The sequence below is a fragment of the Myzus persicae genome, unplaced genomic scaffold, assembly GCF_001856785.1.
Source record: "Myzus persicae strain clone G006 unplaced genomic scaffold, MPER_G0061.0, whole genome shotgun sequence".
Lineage (NCBI taxonomy): Eukaryota > Metazoa > Arthropoda > Insecta > Hemiptera > Aphididae > Myzus > Myzus persicae.
In genome coordinates this window covers 96,882-124,579 of record NW_019102110.1, presented here as the reverse complement: position 1 = coordinate 124,579, position 27,698 = coordinate 96,882, and the positions used below count along the sequence as shown (strand labels likewise).

At 32.7% G+C, this 27,698-nt stretch overlaps 2 protein-coding genes and 1 non-coding gene across 3 annotated transcripts in view; 1 reads left to right on the top strand and 2 right to left on the bottom strand.

Moving 5' to 3' along the window:
- The window catches only part of LOC111031293, a 75,288-nt gene extending 57,071 nt beyond the window's left edge, over positions 1–18,217 (bottom strand). The window contains exon 1 of the mRNA XM_022311173.1: positions 17,672–18,217. Within this exon, the coding sequence (XP_022166865.1) occupies positions 17,672–17,801 (130 nt within the window). The 5' untranslated portion in view covers positions 17,802–18,217. The remainder of the gene's footprint in view (positions 1–17,671) is intronic.
- A 3,091-nt stretch (positions 18,218–21,308) lies between these two features.
- Positions 21,309–21,381, top strand: Trnap-agg. The gene has a single exon. It is a non-coding gene; the product is annotated as a tRNA-Pro (tRNA).
- Positions 21,382–23,900: 2,519 nt separating this feature from the next.
- LOC111031300 (FMRFamide-related neuropeptides) lies at positions 23,901–26,003 on the bottom strand. The gene is made up of 3 exons (XM_022311180.1): positions 25,892–26,003; positions 24,846–25,011; positions 23,901–24,136 (listed from the first exon to the last, which is right to left on the bottom strand). Exons 2-3 carry the CDS (start codon positions 24,976–24,978, stop codon positions 24,042–24,044), a joined length of 228 nt encoding a protein of 75 aa, XP_022166872.1. The 5' UTR covers positions 24,979–25,011; positions 25,892–26,003; the 3' UTR covers positions 23,901–24,041.
- Positions 26,004–27,698: the final 1,695 nt, after the last annotated feature.

Below are 27,698 nucleotides of genomic sequence, written 5' to 3'. Positions count from 1 at the left end.
AATAAGCGATACAGGTCCATAATTTATTCATTCGGATGGTTGTATTGTCTCAAAAGACTAAGTGCAACATTATTGAAACGGACCACAATCCATGATGTCGAAATTCAAAGTATTATTGCGCACACACTCGTTTTCCTTTTCTTTCTCAATAACCATATTACATTGTGATCGTGAACCATAAGATACAAATCTTAAAAAACGGTGAATGTCGGATTTCCTGCGATAAAAAATACAAAGTTTAATTTAGTAGTAATATGTCCCGATATCAACAAAGTACATAACAACGATTTATATACTATCGTATTAATATCACGAAGTGGTACTCAATATCACTCGGCGTCTAAATTTTGAAAGTCACGTGAATGTTCTTATAGTGTTACACATAATATTTTGATGTTATAGCAAATTAAAATAAAGCGCTAAAGTGTAATATTTTTGGACAGCAGGCTATTATGGTTGTGTCGAAAAAATGTTAAATGGCTTATTAGCTAAATATTTTGATGACAATATACCTACGCATAGCGGATTGTCTCCATATTATGTGACATGAGAGATGAAAATATGTAAGACTCGTGAAGACCGTTATTATACGGTCACCATTTTGTAGCGTAAAGAGACGGATAGATATTAAAATCAATATGGGCACAATTTGAAATCAAAAATCGTAGGTTATGTATTGATATTATGTTATTGGTGTTTTTCACACGAAAGAAATTTATCTTAATCGTTTTTAATTTATTATAGGTACATCTCCAAATTCTGGAAGTTGTAGTTTTCAAAACGAACTTGACCTTGAATATCTCTACAAGCGCAGAGTGATATTCTGATGTACATAAAATATCAAACCCAAATAATTCAATAATTCAGTAATGACAGAGCTGCTGTTGCCTTAAATAAAATAATATCACACAATACAATATTACAAAATAATGTTATTATTCCTAAATAAACGTACAAGCATGCACATGCCTTTTACTTGCGTTTTCGATCGGGTCGGGTTTTCCGTAATTTTCAAGGTCTACATAATAAATACACTTAACTCGTATTATAACACAACTACGGAGTGAAAAACTGACGGACGGAATTGTAAAGAGACCAGGCATCGGGCTCTCGTTTCGCTTCGCTTATCTCGGAGCAGGATAGATGTGTGACGTGTGTTATTTATTACTATTTTGATCAATTTGAAAGAAGTGATAAATACTATTGCATTTGCAGAATAATAAGATTCTGAATGTATTTCCAGGTTTATTTATAGTGCTAGCAAGAAATTTTTTTTTTGAACTTTTGTTTGCCCATTCACATAAAGCCGTAAACCAATTATTTTAAAGAATAAATATAAACACAATTTCTCAGCGATGATTAAGCCTATTTTTTGAACATTATTTCCAAAAGAAAAACCTAGAGCAGACAAATAACAAACAATCTCGATCATTGCGGCAAAGTCAAATGTCAATGTATAGAATAAAGATGCATACGTGGCTCTGAATCTAAAAAAGTACAGAAATATAATATGTAATAGTCTAGCCATGTGGTTTTTGATGAAGTGAAATTCGAAGATATATGTATGTATATATATATATATATATATGTTGATTTACTGAGTACTGAGCACGCTCAGCCTTCATTTTTTAATTTAATAATAAATTCTTTCAAATTCTGATTTTTTGGAATATTTGAATATTTAAGTATACCCACTTAAAAACAATAGTTTTAAATTGTTGAGGTATTTTTTGTACGACTTAAGGAGTTTGACGATACAAACTTCTGTTTTTTAAATGAGAACCAATATTTTTTAATGTAAGTTATTTAGTAGATCATTTTTGTTTTTTTTTTATAAACGTCAATGTACCTCATTCGAAATTCAAACGAATAGTATTTGAGTTATTAAAATGTTAATACTAAAGCTATAATAGTCCTTAAAACTGGTCTCACGAAAATATAAAATAGATGAAAAATTGGATCTAACGTTTGTTATGATTGGACAGTTTTTACAAAATAGCATACATGTAGATAGATTAATTACTAAAATATTCAATCCACCGTATCTCCCCAAATGCCTGTTTTTTTTAGCACTAGTTCTTTCCAAAAGAAAAACCTAGAGCAGACAAATTAACAAACGATCGCAATCATCCTAAAGTCAACACTTGATGTGTATAATACTTGTACTAGTTAGTGAACTATGACACTTGGCTGGGGATCTAAAAAACCGTACAAACAGCAGCATAATGTGTAATATTTTCACCGTGTGGTTTTCGATGGAGTGGAAGTCCGCAGATACACACATGTGCGGTGTTTGAATGATTAATATCGTTTTACGTGTTTCATTTGATATGTATTATGCAAAAAAAAACAGATAGGTATAGTCACTGTATGACTTATAATTGGCTAATTCGATAGAAAAATCAACGGTCGGTGTCCCGTGCAATTTTCGCTACACGCGCAAAGATTAAAATTATATATTTCTCGCGATCTGTTGCCCGGCAGCAGCATAAGTATCTGTCAACATAATATAATACGTATTATATACTACCTACCTGCAGCTAATACGATTATACTATATACGTTTAGCGGTGGTCACGAGAAAACGACGGATCCTTTCACTTAATAAATGTAGGTATACGACCGGCGGAGTGAGAGCCGAGAGCGAAGAAACAAGGTCGAATTAGGGTCTATAGTGCACCTGTACTACTTACGATTATATTGTTGTATTAATCGTATCACTGGTGATCAATGATAATTATTGAGCGTTATTAATTATTACTCAATCGAATAATTGATATTATTATGATATGCATCAGAGGTTCGCGAAACAATACGGGCCAGCTATGCGATAATATGCATATTGTATACCTGCGGCAGGTAACCGAGTACTTGACATCGTACAAAATAGTCCTTCACCCCCATCATAACCTATTTGTACACTGAATAATAAAATAATAAAAGCATCAGTGGCGAAACCGAAGGTTTTTTTTTGTTTGTGGGCGACGACAAAAATTAATATTCTCCCTCGGCCCTCGTAACACTTTGAGGTGGTCCTAAAATATTGTATTATGTTTGATCTATCGAACAAACAGACTTTATAGCATTCAAATAATATATACTTAATATAATGTTTTTACTTTGTTCGTTGAATAGTTNATACGTACCTGGATATTACCGTATAGGAACTTGCATGCGTATCTTTTTCCGCCATGTAGGAACTAACATAGGTACCTGGTTTTTACCGTGTAGGAACTTACATACGTACCTTTTTCCGCCGTGTAGGAACTAACGTGTGTATTTTTTTTACCTACTACTGTCGTGTAGGAACTTACATTCGCCCTCTCCCTCGGCCCTCGTAACACTTTGAGGTGGTCCTAAAATTGTATTATGTTTGATCTATCGAACAAACAGACTTTATAGCATTCAAATAATATATACTTAATATAATGTTTTTACTTTGTTCGTTTAATAGTTATACTTAAAATAACACTGAATAATAGATACGAATTCAAAACATCGATAAACTGCACGGACCGGATAGTATGTATAATTAGGTAAATTTCTATTCATTGGACGAATTCAAATTAAATAAAAATAAATAAACGGAGGAGAGATAAACCTATGCGTAACCAGATAATACCTAATCGACACGACCTGCAGAACACAACGGACACCGTGACATCTACATACGTATCACACATTAAAATGGTAAAATGTAGTGGTTAATGGTAACCGCGGGTCGTCCTGCATAATATTTTTACGGATCGTCCTTGCACGCGATGTTCATTTAATGTCAATGCGATACGACTGTATTCGATGCGCAAGCGTTATATATTATGCAATTCAAATACTTCCCTTGGATACCGTAGCTGCTGCATGCGGGCTACTTGTATGCAGTACAGTAAGAAAAATATGCAAATGTGCAGATAGTCGGAATTTAAAAAATGTGTAACTGTATCATACGAGCAGTACGAAAAAAAAACGTTTTTAACTCTGCTCCAGTCTTGAAGTGTTTGAAAACTTTAACACACGTCTGTAATATTCATGATAATAACCGTCTAGTCTCGACACACTGTGCGTTGAACTCATTTTTTCCACCCTCGAGTGATCATCCGTGAAAGTGTGAGCTATTCACATGTATATAGGTATTGTTGTATCGACTTTTGATTGGAACCCTGCATGGTAGCTAATAGTTTAGAAATCCGGAGCCGAAAGGCCGAGTAGGTACTCGCCCGAAAACCTTGATGTTTAAATTAATATACATTTTGATTGTTCAAAGAACCGTTTTTGGTTTTTAATAACTATATTACAATCGTTTTAACTTTTAGACAAGAGGCTAGTGAAATGGTACCCCGCAATATTTGTGGTACCTACGTCTGTATGCCGTCTACTCTCCGGTCAATAAGTCGTGCCACGAACCAGTCGAGAAACTCGTTGTATTACGACCGAAGGATTTCAATACATTATATTTTCATTATTAACGGTAATGATAATTTTTTTTTTCGTGAAACTATAAATTATGATAAGGTACATATTATTATTACCTATATTATATAGCTGTGCACGTGTGTACCTACATACAATTTACTGTCTCGATTTCTCGAGATAGACGTAGGTAGGTACAACGTGAACCGAGAACGTTATATTTCGTTACACATACGAGTGTAAGGAACACAAATCATACATTGCAATTTTGCCTTCGTCGAAATTATAGTTGTAAATAACATTTATTTTTCAGAACTCGCATAAAATTGTTTTCGTCTACGGGTGCATAACATCATTTCGTACACGGTGTGCATTATATTGTACACGTGTGCCCACCTACAATGTATTAAAAATTGTTTTATAAGGTTTTTTTTTTTTTTTTTAATTGAAAATACTTCTACGCATTCCTTGTTCAATCCTGTATTTAATGTTCCTATAAATATATAGGTAATATCACTCATGGGTACTTCCATTTAAATATATTAATATTTAATGGAATTTTGATGTGGGAAGATCGCAGATACTGCGCAGCCTTTCCTCCCACGTGCTCCACGATCTGCAGGTGAAATGCAACTATTAGAGATAACACTTCTTTCTGTCGAACCCGTGTTTTCATATTATATTACATATGCATTTGCAGACACTCGCTCGCGCACCACTTGCAATTCAATACAGCAAATAGCAATAAAATACATCACTTATTGCTCCAACACATAAAAAGGTACGAATTAAAAATATATAATAAACGAACTGAGTTATTATCACGCTCCTTCCCAATATTATAATGCATTGAAATATGCGTACCGTCGACATGCCGTCGTCGACCGCCGCCGCCGCCGCCGACTCTTGTTTTGCTTTTATTTAATTTTGTTTAAATCTCCATTCTAATATCCAGGTATACACACGTAATTGTTAAGGAAAGCTCACACAAAGGACGGCGTTATATAGTGTTAACAACCGTCATTGTCTTGTGCTCTGTACAAGGATAACACCATTGATGTCTGCGGATATATATTATTATATTCAATAATAATAATAATAATAATAATAATAATAATAATAATAATAGCAGCGGGCGTTCGATATTGTATTGCCTATATTGTATACCTACGCGGATAAATAATAGTACACATCACACATTGTATTATAATACATATTATACAATATCTTAAGATTCCAAACACGTCGGGTTGAGTTTATTCAGTGCAGTAGTACCCACGAACCCCACGGTTAATCATCCGCCTGTACCCATCATATGCGACTATACGTATATAGGTAGTACTATCGTCGCTGTATATAATTATGTAAAACGTTCAATCGGAGCTAATGACAATTGGATAATGTTTCTCGAAGACGTTTTACATTGTATGTAATATATTGTTATTATTATTACCTTATTCGTTTTACAAGTCGACCTTCGGAAGTGTTCTCGAAGTGTACATACACACCACTCGCGGGTAGCATAATGTTACCTATATATGCACCTATATTGTGCGTTAATTAAAACGCTATTCGAATCGCATTTTATACTATTTGACGTTTGAGACGTCACTACCAATATATAGTGCGAAACGATCATATTAAAATAATAATATTATTTTTATCAGACATAATACATAATAATATTGTGATATGACGTCCTGCAATGATATTAATGATTTTCGTAGGTTTTTTGTACACAATATGTCACACACCGGTGGAATCGAACCTCTTTCACCTTTCCCTGAAATGTATTTCAAATAGGTCCTTAATTACATTTTCCAATAAGTGTTTATGACATATATAAAAATGAATGTTTCTTCGTTTGACCCAAAAACTACAGAACCGTTTTCAAAAAAAGTTATGTCGATAGATTCCTGTTGTGACTTAGGGGAAGGAGGTGATTAAGCTAACAGATTATTTTTTCGACGCCTGTCGAGTGGCTCCCGAAAATAGAAAATTATTTTATTTATTTAAATGGTTACAAGCAAAAAATGCCAATTTAATAACAAACAGAACAAACTTTGACGATTGGTGATGAAAATATAAAAATAAAATATAAAATATATAATTAAATTTTTTTATGCAAACACATTAAAACGAACACGAAGCTAACGATATTGGATTTACGTCGGATTTTAAGCATTATAGTGGAACAATTGAATCTGTCAACAGTTTTTTGTGTTTACGTCAAAAGTATATGTCCAGTATTGAGAAATGAAAAATCGTTAAATAATTAATCATTGTAATAATATTATTATGTTTGTATGGTATATTTCAATAGAAGCCAAACGGAAAACGACAAAAAAAATAGATTAATTTTGACCCGACTTACAGGGCAATACAGCTAGTAGGGTACTTATATAATATAAGCCATAAATGTGTTTAAAATGTTAATGTTTCTGTGTCAGGTCTTCGGGACTGGAATTTGTTCGAGTTTTTATTTTTTATGGTGCATAAGAATGTTTATAATATGACAATTAAATATAGTGGAAACAAAGTCAACAGGCGAATACCAATATAATTTGGCATAAAAGTACACTTGATTTTTTTCAAATATTTTTTGTTTTCAAATATAAAGTCACACAATAAAGATCTTGTAACATTTTAAATACTATACGAACAAGTATGCAGTTACAACACCATCACCATCGTCGTTACTCGAACAGTCGTAAACAAAATAATAATATGTGAACGCGTACCTATATATTAATGTATTATATTATTGTTTATAAGTTTATTGTATGTGTATCACGAAATATGTGCTGTGAGCCTGTCTATAATGACGGTAATAAAACCATAAACACGCGACTGTATAGCCATTTTTTTTATATATATAACAACGTAAGAAAACAAAATAATAATAATATGATATCATACATAGGTAAGTGTATATACAACGACCAGACACACGCTGCAGGACAGGTGGCGTCGAATTGGATTTTTGTAAATGCGGTCCCGAGTCCTCCCACGAAGCATATGTTTACCTATTATTTTGTATTTATACTATTCGGATGATATAAGGATTTTGTGGACTTGAAAACGCGTTATATTAATGCTCTCAGTTCACGTCGTCGGCGAACACGATATATTTTTAATAAAATATCAACGGTAAACACTCTCATCATTCCGAAGATTACATTGAGTTTTTCAGCAAATGCAAACTTACAATAATTTTTATGTTACATTGTATTGCTTCTATTTCATTCATCATATTATACCCTTATGGTCTTCTATCCATCTATCGAATTTTGGGATTTTAGATCTAAATTGATCTTCGAGTTTTTAATTTCGTCGTTTAAACATCCATAATACTTTTTTAAAACTACTGAGACTAACAACATATGTAGAATATTAATCATAGTTAAGCACCCCTGATGTATTATGCGTATATGGTCCAGTGTTGCTCGGGATATAGGTGATATTATCGTCAGAATTACGCCGTGTGATTATAACTACAACAATATTCTTTAATAACACGAAAAACGTAGGCGCGAGTGTCGAACAGAATGATTTTATGTAAAAAAAAAAATCGTTCGAATGTCGGAATATACGATGCGGGTTACCATACTATTACCACTTACCGCGAGTAAATTATTCGAAATTGAGGAAGTAGTCGACGTGTAGCTGCATTGCGGACAACACACGAAAAGGTGCGTATATACGGTCAATATTGTTTTTTTCGATTTTATTTTTCGAAAACCGCGTGACTGTCGCTATAATTATCGACATGCCTATTTTAAAATATATACGGATCCAGGTATTTCTACTGACGGATTCGTTCCGTACTGGAAAATATTTGCTCTCTAACCGCGGTGTAGCCGTATAGGTGTATCATGACACAATTGTAATTATTTATAACGGTAGATTCGTAAATGTAGGTTTTAATCTCGATTTCTGTTTAGCGAGGGAAAATCGGAAAAATCGTTTCATTTTCGTCATCATTATATATTATATTATGAAGTAGGTGATTGTAATGATTTACTATCTTATTTTAGGGTACGAACGGGACATCGAACATAGACAAATAATTGCCAGTTACAACTCAACATAATACTTTGTAGTTGCTATTTGAGTTTTGACTCGTGTCTATTTAATAGGTCGCACAGAAAAAGATATGGACGCAAAATTTAAAATAATAATTTACGAACGATGATTTTAAACATTTTTTTAACCGTATTTTTGGAAATCATAATAGTACTTAGATATTTTAATATAATATAACTGTCATTGTACAACGATAACAATAAATTAATAATTATATTTAAAAAAAATTCGTTTGAATAGGTAGATTATGAAATATGATCTACGTATATTAAACAACACTTATTTCATACGAATGGGCAGGCTGTCTTTAATATACGAAATTCGTACAATTTAAAGATTTAAAATGGATCATGAATCCCGAAGACCAATTTAATAAAACTCAGGCCGGATTTTTTAGGGGGGAGGGTGATGTTTTAATTTCAAAAATATAACTCGTGGGGTACTTTGACCATTCTATATTGCAGTCATCAATTGTCGTATTAATATAAAATCTATAATTAAATAGAACCATACGACAACGCTAATTTTATAGAAATCTGAAGCATATAATATTATTACAATTATATTTTTGCACAAATATTATACGATCGAGAGAGGTTGCTACACCTCTTTTATTATATAAGTAGTAATGACTAATAACTAATGAGAAATTGAATTATTTCGCTGTTCTAGAATCACATATTATTGCACCCGCAGCTATATTTGTCGGTTCGGCTGGCGCATTAACCATCTTCTGCCACCCCCGCTCAGTGGCGTAATTATAGGTGTGGAATCAATCCCACGGAACAATTTATTAAGATAATGTACCCTCAGGGTATGTAATTTATAAACGGAAGATAAAAAATTTGTAATTTGTACTTCAGATTGTAAGATAAATATTGAAAATCGGACGTTATTTTCTCCAAATAATTGATCTCCGTCGATTCCTCAAAAATAGGGTCTCTATTAATTACTATTAGGTCTAAAATCGCATCAGGCAATTGTTCGGGATTATTACAGGTAGGTAATGGCCGAGCTGCATTAAAATGTTTTTATAAGTTTTCTACACAGTTTCTTCATCGCGCAACAACAATAACAACGACTTGTTTCGATATTAAAGTATAATTATTTTATTTTTCTCATATTTTCAATAAAATTGCATTTATTTCATTACCCTTTTTGGTGGAATTTCGGCGAAACTGCGGCGCTGTCAATATAGTATACGAGAATGGTTAAGTATATGGGCAATAAGACCAAGACGAAGCCAGTTTTGATGTTTGCGAGGGGGCTGGTAAGACGCAACTTGTTGCCCGCCTGTATATCATAAATACGCCTCCGCTTCAAAATTATAATAAATATGAGGAGGTAAACTATAAAAAAAAAAATGTGTTACTGCGTCAGACGAAAATCGTAAACGCCACCGCACACAAAATAATATTATGCGCGACGATAACATACTACATAATATTATTATATTGAATATACCTATATACAGGTAGTTATATATCTTGTTATCTCGCACACGTGACTCTCGAGAGAGGGCGCCGGGGGCGGACGTGTTCTTCGGACTCGCCGAACAGACCCAATGCCATTATAAAGTAATAATAATATTATTAGACGCTCATTTCATTAAAATATATATTATCCGACTTGGACATTGTTTCCAACACAATCGCGTAGCCGGTCGGCGTGTACACAAGTACATGATATTATAATATTATATCATTTTAATAATGTATAGCGCGAGGCGGTTTCGATGTGTATGGGTAGGTTAGGTTAGGAGGTACCCGTGACGAGAAAAGACAACCGTTAAAGTCTTCTAGTTGGCTCACCATTCGTGTGGTATGCGAGACGAGTGCAGTCAGAACCCAAAACACTCTGCTTGACCCTCGAAGAAAGTTCGGTTTAAGGAAAACATTATTATAATTTTACCTACTTATATAATACACGTCTCGACATTTTCAGACCAAATCACTGATAAAAAAAACCCCCGTCCGTAACCAGGGTTCCTAACCGGCACTCGAATTAAAGAAAAAAATTATAAATTTTATTAAATATTATTATAAATTAATTATAGTTGTTCACTCGGGTGGTAAGTGAAAATATTAAAAATATGTAGATAAGTGTTATAAAAATAAAAATACAATTTACCTCTCTTTCGTAACGTTGTAACGTGGTCAAATTTTAACTACGAAAAACGATTTAGATTCAACGGAATATTAATGAAGATGAACTTACCAAAGATAGAGCGTCTAAATTGTTGTTTATTTATTTTTTAACAATTAAATTAAGTTAATAAAATGTTTAAATATACCAAAATAAGTGTTTCCTATATATTGTCTTTATTTTTTTTGAGTTGAAATCAAACAGGTTTTCAGAGGAAGAAAAAATGATTACTCTATATTAAGTAATACTTCTGATTTTTTCGATTAAAGTAAAAACAAGTGAATAAGTAGTGTAGAAAACAAAATGTAATACGTATAATAGAACTTTGAAATTTAAAATAATTACTATATATTATAATGTTTATAACTCATTTGCCTAAATTATTTACTTACAAGCACAAGCTATACACTATACATTACCATATTACTCACTCAATGACACTGCACAGTGCACATTCATACTAATAATATTCACTTACCTACGACATTTTATACCTAACAACACTTACTTAAGAGGAAGCACTATTTGTTTTCTCTATCCCTGCAGGCCCCACATAGTAACTTTGCAGAACCTGCAGCAATGTTGTGTCGTTATTTACTTTAATATTACCTATTAAGTATTTGGTTATTTTTGGGATTTTGAAAATTTATTTTATTACTTGAAAATTATAAAAATACGAAATGCAAAAAATTAGATGTAAGTAAAATATATGTCATATTAAATAAATATTGTGTTTACATGAAAAATAACAATATTAATCATTTTAGTTGACGGATAATAGATCAAAATGTATAATTTTGTATTGTTCGGTCAAAAAGACCGATGCCACCTCTCACGTGTTTTTAAACGATGCCACCGATGCCGGGTTAACATTACGGTGAATGATTATTTACGTCGAACTTAAAGTCATTAGAACATAACCCACGTGTTTGTGCGTTGCCTTTTTTTTGGATATTTCAATTTTCTGCCATTATATCAGCGGTGTTGAATTGCAATATATTTTGCCACACTCGCGACTCGAGTAAAAAATGAAATTGTCGTAGAAAAGGTTAGGTACAAACAAAACAACGTTCTTAACTCGAAGTTTGATGGCGTAGGTCGATTCGCTATAACAGCAACAATGTCGTGTACCTAATATACAACACGAAATAACTTCCGCTCCAGTTGACCGAAGATTTGCTATACACCTGATATGCGAGGCGTGGGTATCAGAGAGAGAGAGAGAGAGAGAGAGAGAGAGAGAGAAAATGGCGTGCGACATCCTCTGCTAATCGTAGACGGAACAATCAATGGTCTATTATCTATGCTTATAACGCGTATGTGATAACACCAAACAATGGCAAAGCCGATGGATTAAAATATTACCATCTCCATACCCTCAAGTCCTGTTGCAGATAACACACATCAACCTCGCTGTGTTTAATCCTTGCCGGCGCTATATTATGATAATGTGGCTGCCGGTAATTAAAACGTTGCGTTCTATTGAAATAATATATTTTTATCACAATAATATGATGTACAAAGGAAATGGCGAGGCTGGCCTCTCGTCGGTCATTGTCTACGGCGTGTGCGTCGCTGTACAGGGTGTTAATTTCATGCGCGATTCGAGCCGTGCGTGTTGTTGCGGGCATAATATAATAATATTATACAGGTGTGTTATTATTTATTATTGTACCTACGACCGATCAGACGTTCAATTGGAAACACACACACACACACACACACACACACACACACACACGACCGTGCATAGGTCATTACCTCCGGTTTGACGGTAAGCGTGTCGTCCGTTCCGATATCAATGTGCCCACCGGACATCATCGTGTGTCGTATATTTTCCCGATGGGAGAGTTACAGATTTGTGTGAAGAATACGTTCACATCGTGTACCTATATATTTAATGGGTGGATGAGGAGTTTCTGACACTTTTTTTATCGGTCACGTGTCTCGTTAAATCACCAAAAACGAGACTACTCAAAGTTCCAATACATCCCATAGCAATTGATGATAATTTACGTTTAACGGTTTTTTGACCAAATACAAAATAATATTAAATCCATTGCAAACACGTCACAGAGAAAATATGTGGCCCGACGGGGCCTTTCGCGTACCACCGGTGGTGCTACAAGTACCAGTGTACCACAGTTTCAGATGTAGATGGCAATATTGTAGAGGACTAGGCATAATATCAAAATGTTCGATTTATAGCATATTAGTCTGTAGTAGTGTACTCGGCCACGAAATTTGGGTGGGGGGGAGGGTTAAATCTAGAAATCATCCGACATTAACTGACCAAAAAGAAAATGCGTTTCAGAAAAAATTGCTACTCACAAATCTACGAAAACCTTCGGAAGTACGCCACTAATAATACGCATTATAGGTACTATTATAGTTTAGAGTGTTATACCATTATAAAATATAATGTACGTCTTTACAAGAGCTTTAAATGTGTGAGATAAACGCATTTTTTTCATCGTTGTGGTACGCATATAACAGGCTTTTTTTAGTATACAATATTCCAACCTAATTTACCGTGGTGCATATATATATGTATATTTTAATTTCTAATTGAATTATTATTTTTTCTTCAATTCCTATGATAAGTTATTTGGTAGATAATTTCTTTTTGCTGATCGTAGCATATCCCACATGTCTATCTCCGTATATTATTTAAAATACAATATACTCGGTTAAGTATAAAATATGTAAGTATACTAGCTGCTCTAATATTAATGCACAGATCATCGTTACGATTATTTTCGACGAGGTTTTTTTTTAATACATGTGTAGTGGGTGCTGTAATGGTGCATTGTGTTTAGCTTATTCTTTTTAATATTAAAAAAAAATATTGTTTCTTTGATTTGCATAGTTATTATAAACTTGTATAGCCACCTATAATATATAGTCCGTCTTTGATGAACTTTGTGCAAACGACAGTTTAAATGGGAATTCAATTTTTGTTGCTTCGGTTAACGCGTTTATTGTGAGCTGTTTGGAATTTCAAATGCATTTTACGTGGCATTAATTAGTTTATGCATCATAATTACTTTTCTCAGCCTTATAACGTCATTATAATACAAACGCGATGGAGATGCTCAATAATAATATTCGCCACATGAACACGAACAACTTATAGCACCGTTTTCTGTGTTTTTTTTTTTTTACGTCGACGTTATATAATTATTATTTTATTATTATATATTTGCATCGTAATTGGATAAAATCATTAGTGAAACCACTGCAGTGTGATTATAACAAAAATAATATCTAATATGATTATTCCTCGGTTTCGGATGAAGGATTATATTGCCCAACGTGTTCATGACGTGGAATAGGGGCCGAACTATAACACGTATTATTTTTTTGCACTGCAGCAACTCTGAGCATAACAATCATATTATTACTGTAATATACCGAAATACCATGGTATAGGTATGGGTACAACTTTTTTATTATCCTGTCTGCGCCTTTTTTCCGCGTAAGCCGTGTGGTTAACCTAATCTTACCATAACACATACCTTTATCATACCAAAATATACGATTAGATACCGTACAGTTATTAAAGGTGGTTATTATTATAATGGCTATAGTGAAATCGTTTTGCCTAAGCAATATATTATAATATTTTAATGAGACTAATAACCAGAAAATTCTGAACTCGGATCAAGCGGTGACATGATATTATTATAATTTATAGGTTCTGTAGAACCTTGAAATATGTTTAAATGTTCCAAAGTATATGACAAAGGTGGCATGTTGTGGTCGAACGAATGCTGCAGTAATGGCCAACGATGGAGAGAAGAACACGTTTCCACCAAAAGTACCCGTATTTGGCCTTTTTTCCGCCAAAAGTGGTCACGGAAAAGAGTATTGTGGAAAACGAAAAGGCACATACTTTTGTGAGAAAAAAGCTCTTCTATAACGGAAACGCGTCCGCCTTTATTGCCTTACTTTCGTTCGACCACAACATCGCCTTTGCTATACCTAGGTACATTTAGACGTATTTAAAGGTATTATTCCGTCATGTGAGATAATGACCACATTTTCAACGAACCGATTTCTATAAGTAAGTAGATACCTACTATTGAAAGCAGTGGAAAAACAGAATAATATTATATGCATTTTAATAAAATTATTTTTATAGCAATGTGCTCAGCTGTTGCCGGCATCAAAGTCGTGAATTTATCGGGTATGTACCTGTTGATATATACCTATATTTATAATAAAAATGAATGTAGTATAATTATTATGGTTATATTTTTTTTTTTTTAAACTAATATTTACTTTTTAAAATTTTTTATTTTCCATATTATGTTGTACTCGACGAACTCACGACTTTAGTACAGAGTACCGTACCGGTTCAAAGTTATCGTTGTTGCTCAATTATATGTACAACACAATAATTATATAATTATAATTTATAATACACTGTTGTTCGATATTATACAGGTACACATTATTATAGTCTTTTAAGTAAGAGCACTTACAAGTTACAGCTTTTAACAGAACCTACCAATATAGATGAGATTGTTTGGCCGGCAATGAGCTGTATCGATGGAAAAGGAAAACATACACTTTTGGCGGAAAGGGGTACCGCCCACGACGGTGTTGACACACTTTTTTCGTTTTATTAAATCTTATCAACGCTTCCATGTAATATTATAATAACAACGACCGTGTCCAAAACGGAGACACACGGATCGGACTCGTGTAGGTAATGTTACTGATTTATAGCTTTCGTGTCCAATCGCCATTACGACCCGCGACAATATTTTTTTTTTTTTTTTGTTTTATGGCCAGTCATTATTTGCATCTCCGACGCTTATTACAATAATAACGGAAACATAATATTGTCGTAAAATTTGCCTATAAATATTATTGTTTTATTGTTTACACGTCTTGGCCTTTCCGCGACATGGAAGTCGATCATTATTGTACGACACACGATAGTTTACTATTATGAAGCTAGCTTAATATATTAAGGATATTTTACGACAAGTTTTTCGACTCGTTTCGCGGTTAACAATGGTTTTGGCACAGAAAGACTAACTCAAAATTTGATTCGTTTGGTACCGAAAACAACGCCGTCATTATCGTGGGCTATAAAATATATAGATGTTTAATATATTATTTTGACATCTCCGATATAATATCTAGGTGTTGGCACCGTAGTCGATTAACCATTATCTTGGTTGGGCTGTGGGGTGGGGGAGCTGTCAGTTCTTTCACACAGGTGAGACTTAGCAAGTATCCCTCGTAAACTGGGTAGTTAGGTTTAGTTTGAATTAAATCACTGACGTAATAAATGTTGAATTTTTAATTTTCATTATGCGACATTGCTTGATTTTTTTTTGTTTTCACCTTTTAAGGTTATTTTTTTATTTTTATATTTTTAATAATTTCAGTCAGTCGAAACTTTTTACACGCATTTATTTTAACAAGATTTAGCGTATTTTATACTTTTTAAATAGGTATTGATTTTTTAGTGAAATTTACATGATTAATAGTTCATTAAATTCATAGCCTTACTCATAAGTTTAGTATGCTGATGCCGTAGGTGGGTACATAATATTTTAGACTTTCTCAGCAACCTTCATAGCAACTACAATTTTAAGCAATTTTTTAATTTTACAACCGTACAGATGGTTACATTAGCGTTGTGTAATACATTTACAGAACGATGAAAGCATTTTTTAATTTTCCCTACATTTCGGGGAGGGCTGCAGTCTCGCGGAACTAGTGTACCGCCAAAAAAATCCTAAATATACCTACCAATATTAAATTGTTATAATCGGCCCACGAGAGCGCGGGGTATCAGACGTGCAGTTCACGGACTTGTGAATAAATAATAATCTAATATCATCATAGATTCATATTTTTTTCAATTCCGACACTTCTCGTATTAATATCGTAATTCTACGGCATTAAAATATTGTATAAAAATAATAACATTATACCTGCGTAAAGAATATCGAAAAATTGTCGTCGGTCTTAAATCGCCTCTAATCCGTCCATAAAAGGCCACAAACCATAACATTATAATCAGACGTAGGTACCACACGAGTAACAGCCCGCTTTGGGCAACGGGGAAAAAATCGTTAGAATATAGCCAGCAGATTATATAAATAATAATAATATTAGTGTACACAGTCTGCGGACGCCGAGCCGACGGCATGTGAACGGTGACATTAACGATGGTAAAAAATAAAATTGTTTACCATATTATAACGTATACGTTTATTGTTGAGGTATAATAAATAAAATATTATCACGTAAATTGCCGTTGAAAAACCGCTTGGTCGCCGGGACGAATGTGCATGATATAATATAATGTGTAATAAAACATGTTTTAAAATATTAAAATAAAGTGTTTTTTTTTTTGTGGGGGCGTATAATATTATAGTTTTTACAAGTTCTATAATGAAATTATTTTAATGTTTATCAGTCGTCGGGTCGCGTAATTATAATGTCACGGAATTTGTATTAAAAAATTCATACTCGTAACTGCGTGTAGGTACATGTGTGTAGTTCCAATTTTTTATACAAACACTTTGCGTCACATTTTTATTTAATTTTGTATTTTATAATTAATATAACTATACTCTCAACAAGGTTTTTTTTTTAAATTTAAATGCTTATTATATTTGTCATCCATAAACTGTTAACTTAAATTTCATCAATTATTCATCTTCATACACGCACAGTCATCATAGGTACTTAGAAATCCAATAACTTTGAATCGGATATAAATTTAATTGCAAACCGTAGGTAGGTAGGTAGGTACTTGCACATTAAAAATTAATCAATTTCCTAACAAAAATATGATTTTAGCAGTAACAATATAATTAATAGGTATTCCCTTGAATGCAAGTGGGAGACCACCGTGTTCGAAAAATAGAATACATTTTTTTTTCTCCATATTTCGAGTTAAATTTCACGTTTTCACTTTGAATTTCACTCGTAAAAAGCTTGGCGAGCAGACTCGTAAAAACTCATTATCGTCGTATAAAGCCGGAAATAGGTAGGTACTCACGTTTCGAATCGGTGGACGACTCAACGGACAGGACGGCGTTCGGGAGCAGCGCGGCGGCCAGCAGCAGCAGGGCGGTGGCCGGCGACCGGACCGACGGCCGTCGGCCGAGTGACACCGCGGCGGGACGCATCTGGGACGGTGACTGCGGGTTTTCCCGGTTTTCTGCGGCGGCGATCAACCCTCGGGGCGGCGGCGGCGTGTTGTGTCGGCGAAGGCCTATTACTTTATGTACGCGCGCGCGTGGTCACGACGGGACGAGCTTCTGCTGTGGGTGCGCCGGGACGGCGTGCAGCGATCGCATAGTCGTCGCCGTCACTTGTGTATGCGACTGTGCTATTGTGATTGTTTAATGTTGTGACAGCAAATCGGGCGAGGGAGACAGTAAGAGAGACAGAGGGAGAGAGACAGCCCGTGCCGCTAGGCGTATTTGTCTATGGTTTGAGAGTTATTTTTTCAAACAATATTATGTCGTTGCCGTCTGGTCAGGCAGGAGGTACACACAGCGAACGCACCCGAAACCGGAACAACGTGTACTGGCGCGCGCGCGCTCTCGACCGTACGCCGAGGACGACGGCTGTTCCATTCACCCCACCCTGTGGTGTTGCTCGCTCGGTCTTTCTCGCTCAATCCGCATCGCTCCATCGCTACAGTCTCCTCGCTCGTTCGTCCGTCTCCCACCGCTCCGTCGACGTGACCGTAAAACAATATTACGTTTTCGGTATAAATAATTGTCCGTTTAAATGTTAATTGTCATCGACCGTCCATACATATTACTGGTGACTGCACCGCTGGCATTGTTACAGTACGACATAATCATTTGATAATTAAATAATATTATTCTGAAAACGATAAACAGCGTGAAATAATAATATATACGTCCGCCCGAGTTTAAAAGTATAATGTGTTGTCTGGAAGGGAATACATTTTAGATCCTGAGCGGAGCTATTGGGTCTTACAATGACGTGGGTGTGATATTTTAAATATTTAACATTTTTATAGTAAAAAAATATCTCTGATCTTCGAGCCGGATAGGAATGGTAGTATAAAGTGGATCGAGTTTGTACTTTTGGGGTAGGAAAAATATATAGCGGGTGAAGAATTCCCAGTTCTTAAAAAAATTATTTGAATACGTGAAAATCACGAAAAACCGAGTTTATTAAAACAAAATCATTGGTTCGATGACAATCCAACTCAATTTGGGAACGCTAATCATGTTCGTCGCAAAGTGATGATTTCTGCCCGATTGTCGTTTAAAAATGTATTGTATGTCTGCTCCTCCCCTTAAAAAAGTCCTGTAAGATACCGTAGTAAATAATAAATAAATAGTAATAGCGAATTGTCTTGTTAAAATGATTTGATTTGGCTCTTACAGTCGGTTGACACGAGAAAAGGTAAGAAAATGATGATATCAGTTGAGTCTTATAGAAAGGACGGTAAAACAGTATTAACGACTCATCGATGTTTTCCATTGAGTGCAAAACCACATGTAATAAGTATCATATACTCATGGAACGGATTCGAATTCAAAATGCACCGTGTTTTTGAGAAGTCCCTAACAATGCTTTTCAAGTATAAAATTCGTTTCATACATCAGAGAATTTAAAACTTAAACTTTTATTTTGCATTTATTTGAATTCTTAGGATATTTTTTTTATTCTCTGTTGGTGACTTTATTAATTTTTAATTAATTTATAAATGGAAATAAAATTTTATAGTTGGAAATTCAAAATATTAGCTCAATAAAATTTGTTTCGACTATTTATCATTGGCCAATGTACTATTTACGATTATGACTCGTCTATACGAGTAACAGGTGTTATGCATCCGGAACTCCGACCGGTAACAACTAATAATTGGTCGTTGACATTACATCATAATCGAGAAAAAAAAAGTGCTAAAAATGTTGCAATCTTTCCTAATCTTGTAAACTAGTGATGATACCATTTTCACAATCGCGCTTAAGTCTTCATCGACAAATTATTTTATCGAAGATTTAAATGGAATATGTACCGTATAAATAACTTTTGAGGCCTTTAGAGTCATTATTGCTTTATAATACTTGGTACTGAATATTTTCAATTACTGAGTAACAACAGAAACCATCTAGATTCGACGATGCCTTTGTTATGGCGCTAATAACTACTGTAATAAGAGCGTTTGATATTTTTCAATTTATGCAATATTACAGCGGTGAACAGCGAGGAGTCGATGGTCTTTAGAGAAATACGGGAGTACCGCAAGACGCTGTTGAATAATATTATAAAATATCAACAACGCAAATCTGCAAAAATAAATGGGAAACAAGCAAATATAGAATAAATATTGTATGCTTTGAACTATTTTGTACAAATAAATAAGCGACGGAATAAGCCGAACGATAACGCCTTTTACGGTCTTACGGAAAACGATGAATCAAAATCGCCTTATATAGAGCACCGGCCTTTTTAAGACCGTAGTCTAATGCGGTTATGGCTTATCTAATACCTACCGGGGTCCCCGACGACTCACATCATATAATATTCAACTTCCCGTATATATTGTACCTTTATAGTTTCACCACTGACCATCGGACAAGGTGTGCCATTCGTTATTGAAATGTATAAAATTTAATACATGATATGATGCCAATTTTGCATTAAAAAATAAATATTATGTATGATATATTAATATTACGCCACTAAATCTAATTCAAAACTATAATCTATTTCATATTTGTTATCATATAATAATAATATGATTATCATTTTAATTATTCACACATACGAGAAAAAAAAATGTTATAAAATATGCACCTAATAGGTATAATGTAGCAATTACCAACAATCAACATACTAACCAAGATTAATTTTTCCTAAATGTAGTTCATTTTTTACTACTGTATTGTATTATACCTATAATAGTTTCGGTATAACTTATATTATAATTACTAACTTATAAGTGATTTTAGATTCTGAGCGGAGCAATAAATGTATTGATTTTACAATGATGTGTGTTTTTATATTTATTTATTTGCTTATTTATTGGTGTCTGTCATCGCGGTTTCTTGGAGTAAAGTGCTTCGATTTTCTTCAATAGCGACTTTTCTGGTAGGAAAATGAATCTAGTTGGTGCATTCGGGATGCGAAATTTAAAATTTCCAATAGTTTTCAAAACCAACAGGAAAAACAAACAAAAAATTAAGGAAAACTGGAATTTTTACGCAAAATCATTTTTCGAAAAAATCGATTTTGGTTTTTACCTTAACTCTAACAAAAATGACCGTAGATAACTGAAATTTTCACTGAATATTTGTGTAAGCATTTTCTATACATCATAACATTTTCAAAATATTTTGGTTTGTGTTGAACTATCAATATTCATTTTAAATTTTCGATTATTATTTATTTTTTTTAAGCTCAAGTCGATAAAAAAATTTTCGCTCTGTCAAAAAACTTGAAAATGTAATACAATATTCCTTGTAAGTTGTTGTTAATGAAAATTTAAAAAAAAGTTGAGCATATTACATCGAACTCCTAGACACCTAGTGTACAGCAGGGTGACAGCCACTTTTCCGTTTTTTTTTTTATAACTTAGTGACTTTGTACCTATTGTCTGGTGATTACTTGAAGAATGCATTATTTAGTCGATATGAACATGTGGCTTGGTGGTCTAGGGGTATGATTTTACGCTTAGGGTGCGAGAGGTCCCGGGTTCAAATCCCGGCCAAGCCCAAACATTTTTTTTTAGTATCGGATCAATAATTCAAGGTTTTTATGACAGCTTTTAAGAATTAATAATCACCGACATAACTGAAGTTATCCCAAAAAAAGATATTTGTTCACTTATGCTGTAGATAATAATTTCATAATCGCAATTTATTGCAAATATATATTTTTTTAAATAGAGAAATTTCTAGAATATAACAATTAAAATACAAATCAATACATTTTAAATACTTTTAAATACTCAATACACAAGTTTAAATCAAAATCATTTGATACCAATAAAAGTTACACGATTCTTTATAACACTAGGTACCATTAATTCAAAGCACGAAAAAATATTTTTACGACATAATTAAAAGCACCTAATAATGATGCAGTAAGTTTTGTTTTTAATATTGACATCGTTTCATGCAATTTAAATATCATTATTTCAAGATATCAATTACTGATATTGATATACAATATAAATTGTATTGAAAATACGCTATTTGTAGATGATTTTTTAAACTCATAATACAAGTTTTTGTAAATTAATTATTTTATATTATACAGTTATACTTACACAATAAAAATAAACATTTTAATAATTGAAAATACCTAGAAATAAAATTAATATAAATGATATAAAATAAAATTTGGTTACTTTAAAATTAAAATTTATCATTTAATATAATTTAAGATATCTGATTAAATCATTCAATTTATTTTCTGTCAAAATATAAATTCTAATATACTTATTCATTTTTGACGTCGACATCGAATCGAAATATCGATATGCTTGGCTGCAACACTAGTAGGTACCTAAAAATAATTCAGATACAAAAATCATTAATTATTGTACTACATCCTGTATACGTAGAATGATGGTTTTCAATGTGAATAGTAAAGCGGTTCTCAAACTTTTTATATCTGTATACTACTCTCGGCTACCGGGAATTTGATACAGACCATTTTTAAGGAATTTAACATAGGCAATCACTTGAACACGTACGTACTGTAAAAGTATTTTTTCTTATTAATGAAAGTGGATTTATATGCAATTTTTTTTTTTCATGAATAGGTACACTGAAACATTTCTTTCCAAGCACAAAATTCGTGATTCGAAATGAAACTTCTATTCTTCATTTTTTTTATGTTTTTATGGTTTGAAGGCACTTTTTATACGTTTTATAAAAATAATTACTTAAGGCTTCTGCAAACGTGTCATTTTTAAGGAGTTTTGTTTGTGCAATTCTTTCATTTCTTGTGGTTACAGCTCTTTTTTGTGTGTGTACATTAAAAAATGTATCGATCACACGATCGTGTGTCCCCAAAAATCACCCACATGCACACGTTATGACGTATTAGTTATTAAATAAAAATATTCAAAACCGATTTATGGACCTAAAATAGTCGTCCGTCTGAAAAAATTTAAGTACTTCCAAAAGTCTGATTAGAAAAAAGTGGAGATGTTTGAATGCATAAACAAGATTATTTTGCAACTCTGAGGTACTTTTCAATTTTAATAAACTCTCGAAGATAATAAAATGTTTTAATTTTTATATTAAATATATTAAAAACTATATTAAAACTATTAAATAATATTATATATTATGCTCCAACCAGTGCTACTAATTTATCAACTTCTGTATATAACTTCTTTATCAAATCAAAAAACTTTGTATTTTTTAAATCTAACCACTAGAAGTGCCTTAATTGTTGTCAGTCGCTAAGATAGTTTTGATGAACAATTGATAGGTTTTTCATTAGTTGAATTCGTTGTATAATTGGTAAGACACCTTGAAACCTCAAAATATCAAAATGTTCACTCTCGCGTTATAAATTCTGATGATCCATTCCTATATTATTATCTATGCGTTTATTGTTTACGTCACTATGTTAGTGTCAGCAATTTGTAGTATATAAGTAATATTATTTCATTGAAAAGCGTACACCGTAGTTCGTACATAGCCTACTGATAAATCTAAAAATGGGTTAAGAAATATGAAAACTCATGCTTAAATTCGTTATGAAGTTTGTTCGCAATATGAATTTTTGATTTTTTTTTTTTTCAATTTCTTATAATCACCGTTCAAAAATGCTCTTATGTTTCATTTTTAAAATCAATTCCAAGGCTAAGGTATAAGTGTCAAAATTTGAGGCATGATCAAACAAAATTCATAACGAATTTAAATTTAATATACGCATTTTTAAATCTGTACTTATAGATAGATAAAATATGATTATATTTTCGTCTAAAAAACCAGTCAGTTAGAAACCGATTGTTATCACTGTATTATTAATAGTTAAGGCATTTCTGGAAAAATAATTTTCGTCAGACAATAACACGAGTAGCTCACTCCGGATACAGTCTTTACGTATCTTCGAGAATTTTAATTAAACTGGATGAATTAAATCTGATGAGTTATGACTTATGATTTATGACTTGATGATCTTCAGGAAAACTCGGATCTGTCTTTTGTGGGTCACACTGATCTCTCGACTAGAATTTCGAGTAGGATGGAAGAAAAATAATCTAAAACACCTTTTTGATTTATATCAGACAAGCGTTTTATTAGAAAAAAAAATCCCAAAACACGGTTCATTCGACTACATATTTTCGACTACTGGATTTGAAACGTCGCAGGTTGACGTTTCGTTTTCTACTTATTGGAGGTGCTGGCGTTTCATTTCTTCTCTACGGATGCGGGGAACCAATTCTGGCATGCGTCTGACGCGATCTCGCACATGGTGTAAATGGTTTTTCCGGGGTTTTCATATTCTGTTCAAAAACACACATGCATAAAAAATTAATAATACATAATACATCCTTAATACAAAAATAATATATTGTAATATTTCCTAGCCATCTTTTTAATATCGTACATTTCAATTACTAAGGGGTAGCTATAGGCAATTATTTTTACAAAATATGCCGTACTGTTAATAGCGGTGACGCAGTCCGATTTAAAATTTAAATTAACATTATTAATTTATGCTATACTACGATTTTTGGTTTGGGACAAATTTTTCACTGTTAAGGAATAATATCCCACTAGTGAAATTTCATATTTGAAACGTTAGAAATGTTGAATTTTAGCCGCCAACAAACATTTTTGAAAATTTAAAAAAATTATCGTTTTGTTATTTTTAATATTCTATCCTCAAAGTTTGCGGTTTATGATTTGTTTTCAACAATGTGCTTTTATATTATATAAAACCCCAGTGAGTGTATACAACCGAAGTTTTGTAAAATTATTGCGATGGACAATTTTTGTGGTTTAAAAATCGAATGAAAACGTGTTCCCTACAAGTAGGTGCGCGGTGACGAATGATAAAAACAAAAAGAATTTGTAAATCATTAACGGAGTACAACAAATCGTACTCGTAAAATTACGTTCCATCCTCGGAATAATATTAGAACTATAGTTTTTAGCTTCGAAACCGAGGGTGAGGGAAAACGTGACCTTAATGAATTCTGTGCAACTTACCCGGATAAGAAATGGTTCGCTTTCCGAAAATGCTACCGTTGAAAGGTGGTTTTCTGAAGCCGTTTGTGGAGTCCGTGGCGAACATCAACACTACCATCAGCAGGAACACGGCTACGGTGCACTTGAAGTTCATATTGAAGTTAGGCGGCTTCGGCTTTTCTTTGGTCTGAAAATTCGTGCAAGCCTTAATGTTTTTGCAACATGACATCGATATTACTCGTATTGTTATAAATTACATATAATGATATTATGTTATTATTAAAATTTACGATCAACCCTTTAATTAGACGTGTTTGGAGAGGTTTGATACAGACGATTTTAACAAAATTTAACGAAAAACTATATTTTTTACCACTACTATTTCAAAATATTTTACTGGTGTTCTGATACTATTGCAGTTGCTAGTTGTTGCGTTGTAACGAAATTATGTAGAAAATATGCTTTAAACATTCGACTCAGATTGACTATATTACTTAATATTTATTATTTATTACTTTCAAAGAAGGATTACATTTTAGAGCTACGTCTTATGCGTTTATATAATATTTTGTAAAGCTAACAATTAAACTAATTATTGAAGAAAACCAGGAAAATGTTTGAACCAAAATATGAATGTTTCGTTTTGCAAAATTTACAAATTTATATTTGAACTCTCTAAAAGTCTAAAATGAGTGTGGAAGTGTACGTATTCGCCATCAAAGGTTTAGTTAATCTCGGATACAATAAAACAATTTTTACAACCTTGAAACCAATTTTTATAGTGGAATATCGATAAACAACAATTGAAAGTTAAACAAAGTTTAAATATTTTACAAAAATATTTTATAGCATAAGTGTTATTTCTTATTATAAATTAACGTCAAGCATGAGGGCTTATTATTAAAAAAAAATTGTTTGAAAAAATATGTTATAAGAATTACGTTTTTTAGAATAAAACCTTCGGGGTTCGACTGTTACGAACGTATTTTAAATTTAAATACCTATAAAACCGCTGAAACTTCTTAGAAGCTTTTGTTCAGAAATATGCAAAAAAAAAAAATACTCACTAGTTTTTTTTGAAGAGTGGAAGAGATGTTGTCTTATCGAGAAACTCAAGTGACTTGTTGATGTGATGCGAGGACCAGGCTCCTTTTATAGTACCTTTTCGAGATTGTTTCAAATCTCTACAGCAATAGACGTCATAAGCGTGTTCTAAATTATATTACATTTCATTATTATTTCCGTGCAGCAATTCCCAAAACACATTTACTGCAACTTTATTACCAACGCATTTCCCAGATGACATTCTTTTTTTCACCGTGTCCAATATTGACTTCGTCGTGTGGAAACAAATCAAAACGTAACATAATTATCATAAGCGGGACGACCGTTATCACTTTTTTCCTTAGTGAATTCTACTTAAATTCAATTGTGTGTGACGTACTCTTGATCAAAATTATTTTTACTATACACCGCAGCCTTACTTTACCCTTATTAAAACCATGTTGTGACTTAAATTTGTGTCGGTCGCGTGCAATTTACGATATATTATAAAATTTATTTTTACACTAAATCCCACTGCGGCACAACATATAATATGAATTTTGATTCGAGATAATATAATATTGTATGGCCAGTGTTATACGTTCTTTATCACGAGGCTTATAGTGAATTATTATTCGTTATTGACAATTTATTAGTTTTTAATGTTTAGAAGTCTCAGCTGAGCCCGGGAGGGAATTCTAGTACCTACTCAGTAGGTGCTCAGTATGGTCCGTGATTTTTAAGCTATCTGTTCAAAATATTGCGATTCCATGATGTACCTTAGGTAGGTATATGTAATATTATGTAAATAAATACCTAAGCTTGTTTGTAAATTTTAATTATTCTAAATTAGAGGAACTGCAGGCTTTTATAACATAGTAGGTAACAAATAATAACATCTTACATTGCAAATAATACTTAACAGATTTATTAGCTATACCCATAGCATTTTACAGTTGCACATAATAAATTCAACCGACAGAATTATCAATAATTAAATAAATTACTTTAATGGCAATAATATCATAAAATTGTCTAAGTGATATAGGCTGACAGACCGTCTTCGCTCAGAATAGTATTTCTTATAATCGTATACAATGGTTTTACATCATTGAATTACAATTTAACACATCCATCAGAGTGATCTACTCGGCCCTTACTGTACAGCAGAACAGTACCATTTTTTTTTTTAATTATCAAAATACAAAGTTTTTAATATCAGATATATTTTTTTTTTGATTTGAAATAAATTTTTTGCAAAATATTTAAAACACATAGTCAATGCAAAAGGGACCTGTAAAATGTGATTATAATTACGGATTTTTAAGTAAGTAGGTGCTTACTACTTATTACCTAGTTATTTTATTATTTCATGCTAAAATTAAAAATAATTAACTAGGCTTTCCAACTACTTTGAAGGCATTAATGCATCTATCCCAAAAATATTACTATTTTTTTAAAGTTGAAGAAAATGTAGTTAGCTGGAGTTTCAACAACATTTGGGATGGTTAGAACTTAAAACCAACATAAATTATTTGGAACAATTATTTCAATATATAGGTACTTATATTTGTATGGACTTAATTATATAGGTATTATATACTTGTCAAGCCACTTGGAATAATTTCTGATTTAACCAAAATATGAATAGTAGGTACCTAACAGAATTTATTAACTATTTAACTTGGTTAAATTATCGTCGGGTGGCAATGACGTAACCTACTTTAGTTACTACTATATACATAATAGACTTAAGGTACATTTAATTATTTTAGATATAGACACCTATTATAAAGGTAGGTAGTTTTAATTTTATAATAATAATCAAAC

Coding starts and splice junctions, on each gene's coding strand:
- LOC111031300 (XM_022311180.1), bottom strand. CDS start 24,978: ATGAACTTCAAGTGCACCGTAGCCGTGTTCCTGCTGATGGTAGTGTTG. Junction 24,137..24,845: donor GCGAACCATTTCTTATCCGG/GTAAGTTGCACA, acceptor GTTTTTGAACAG/AATATGAAAACCCCGGAAAA.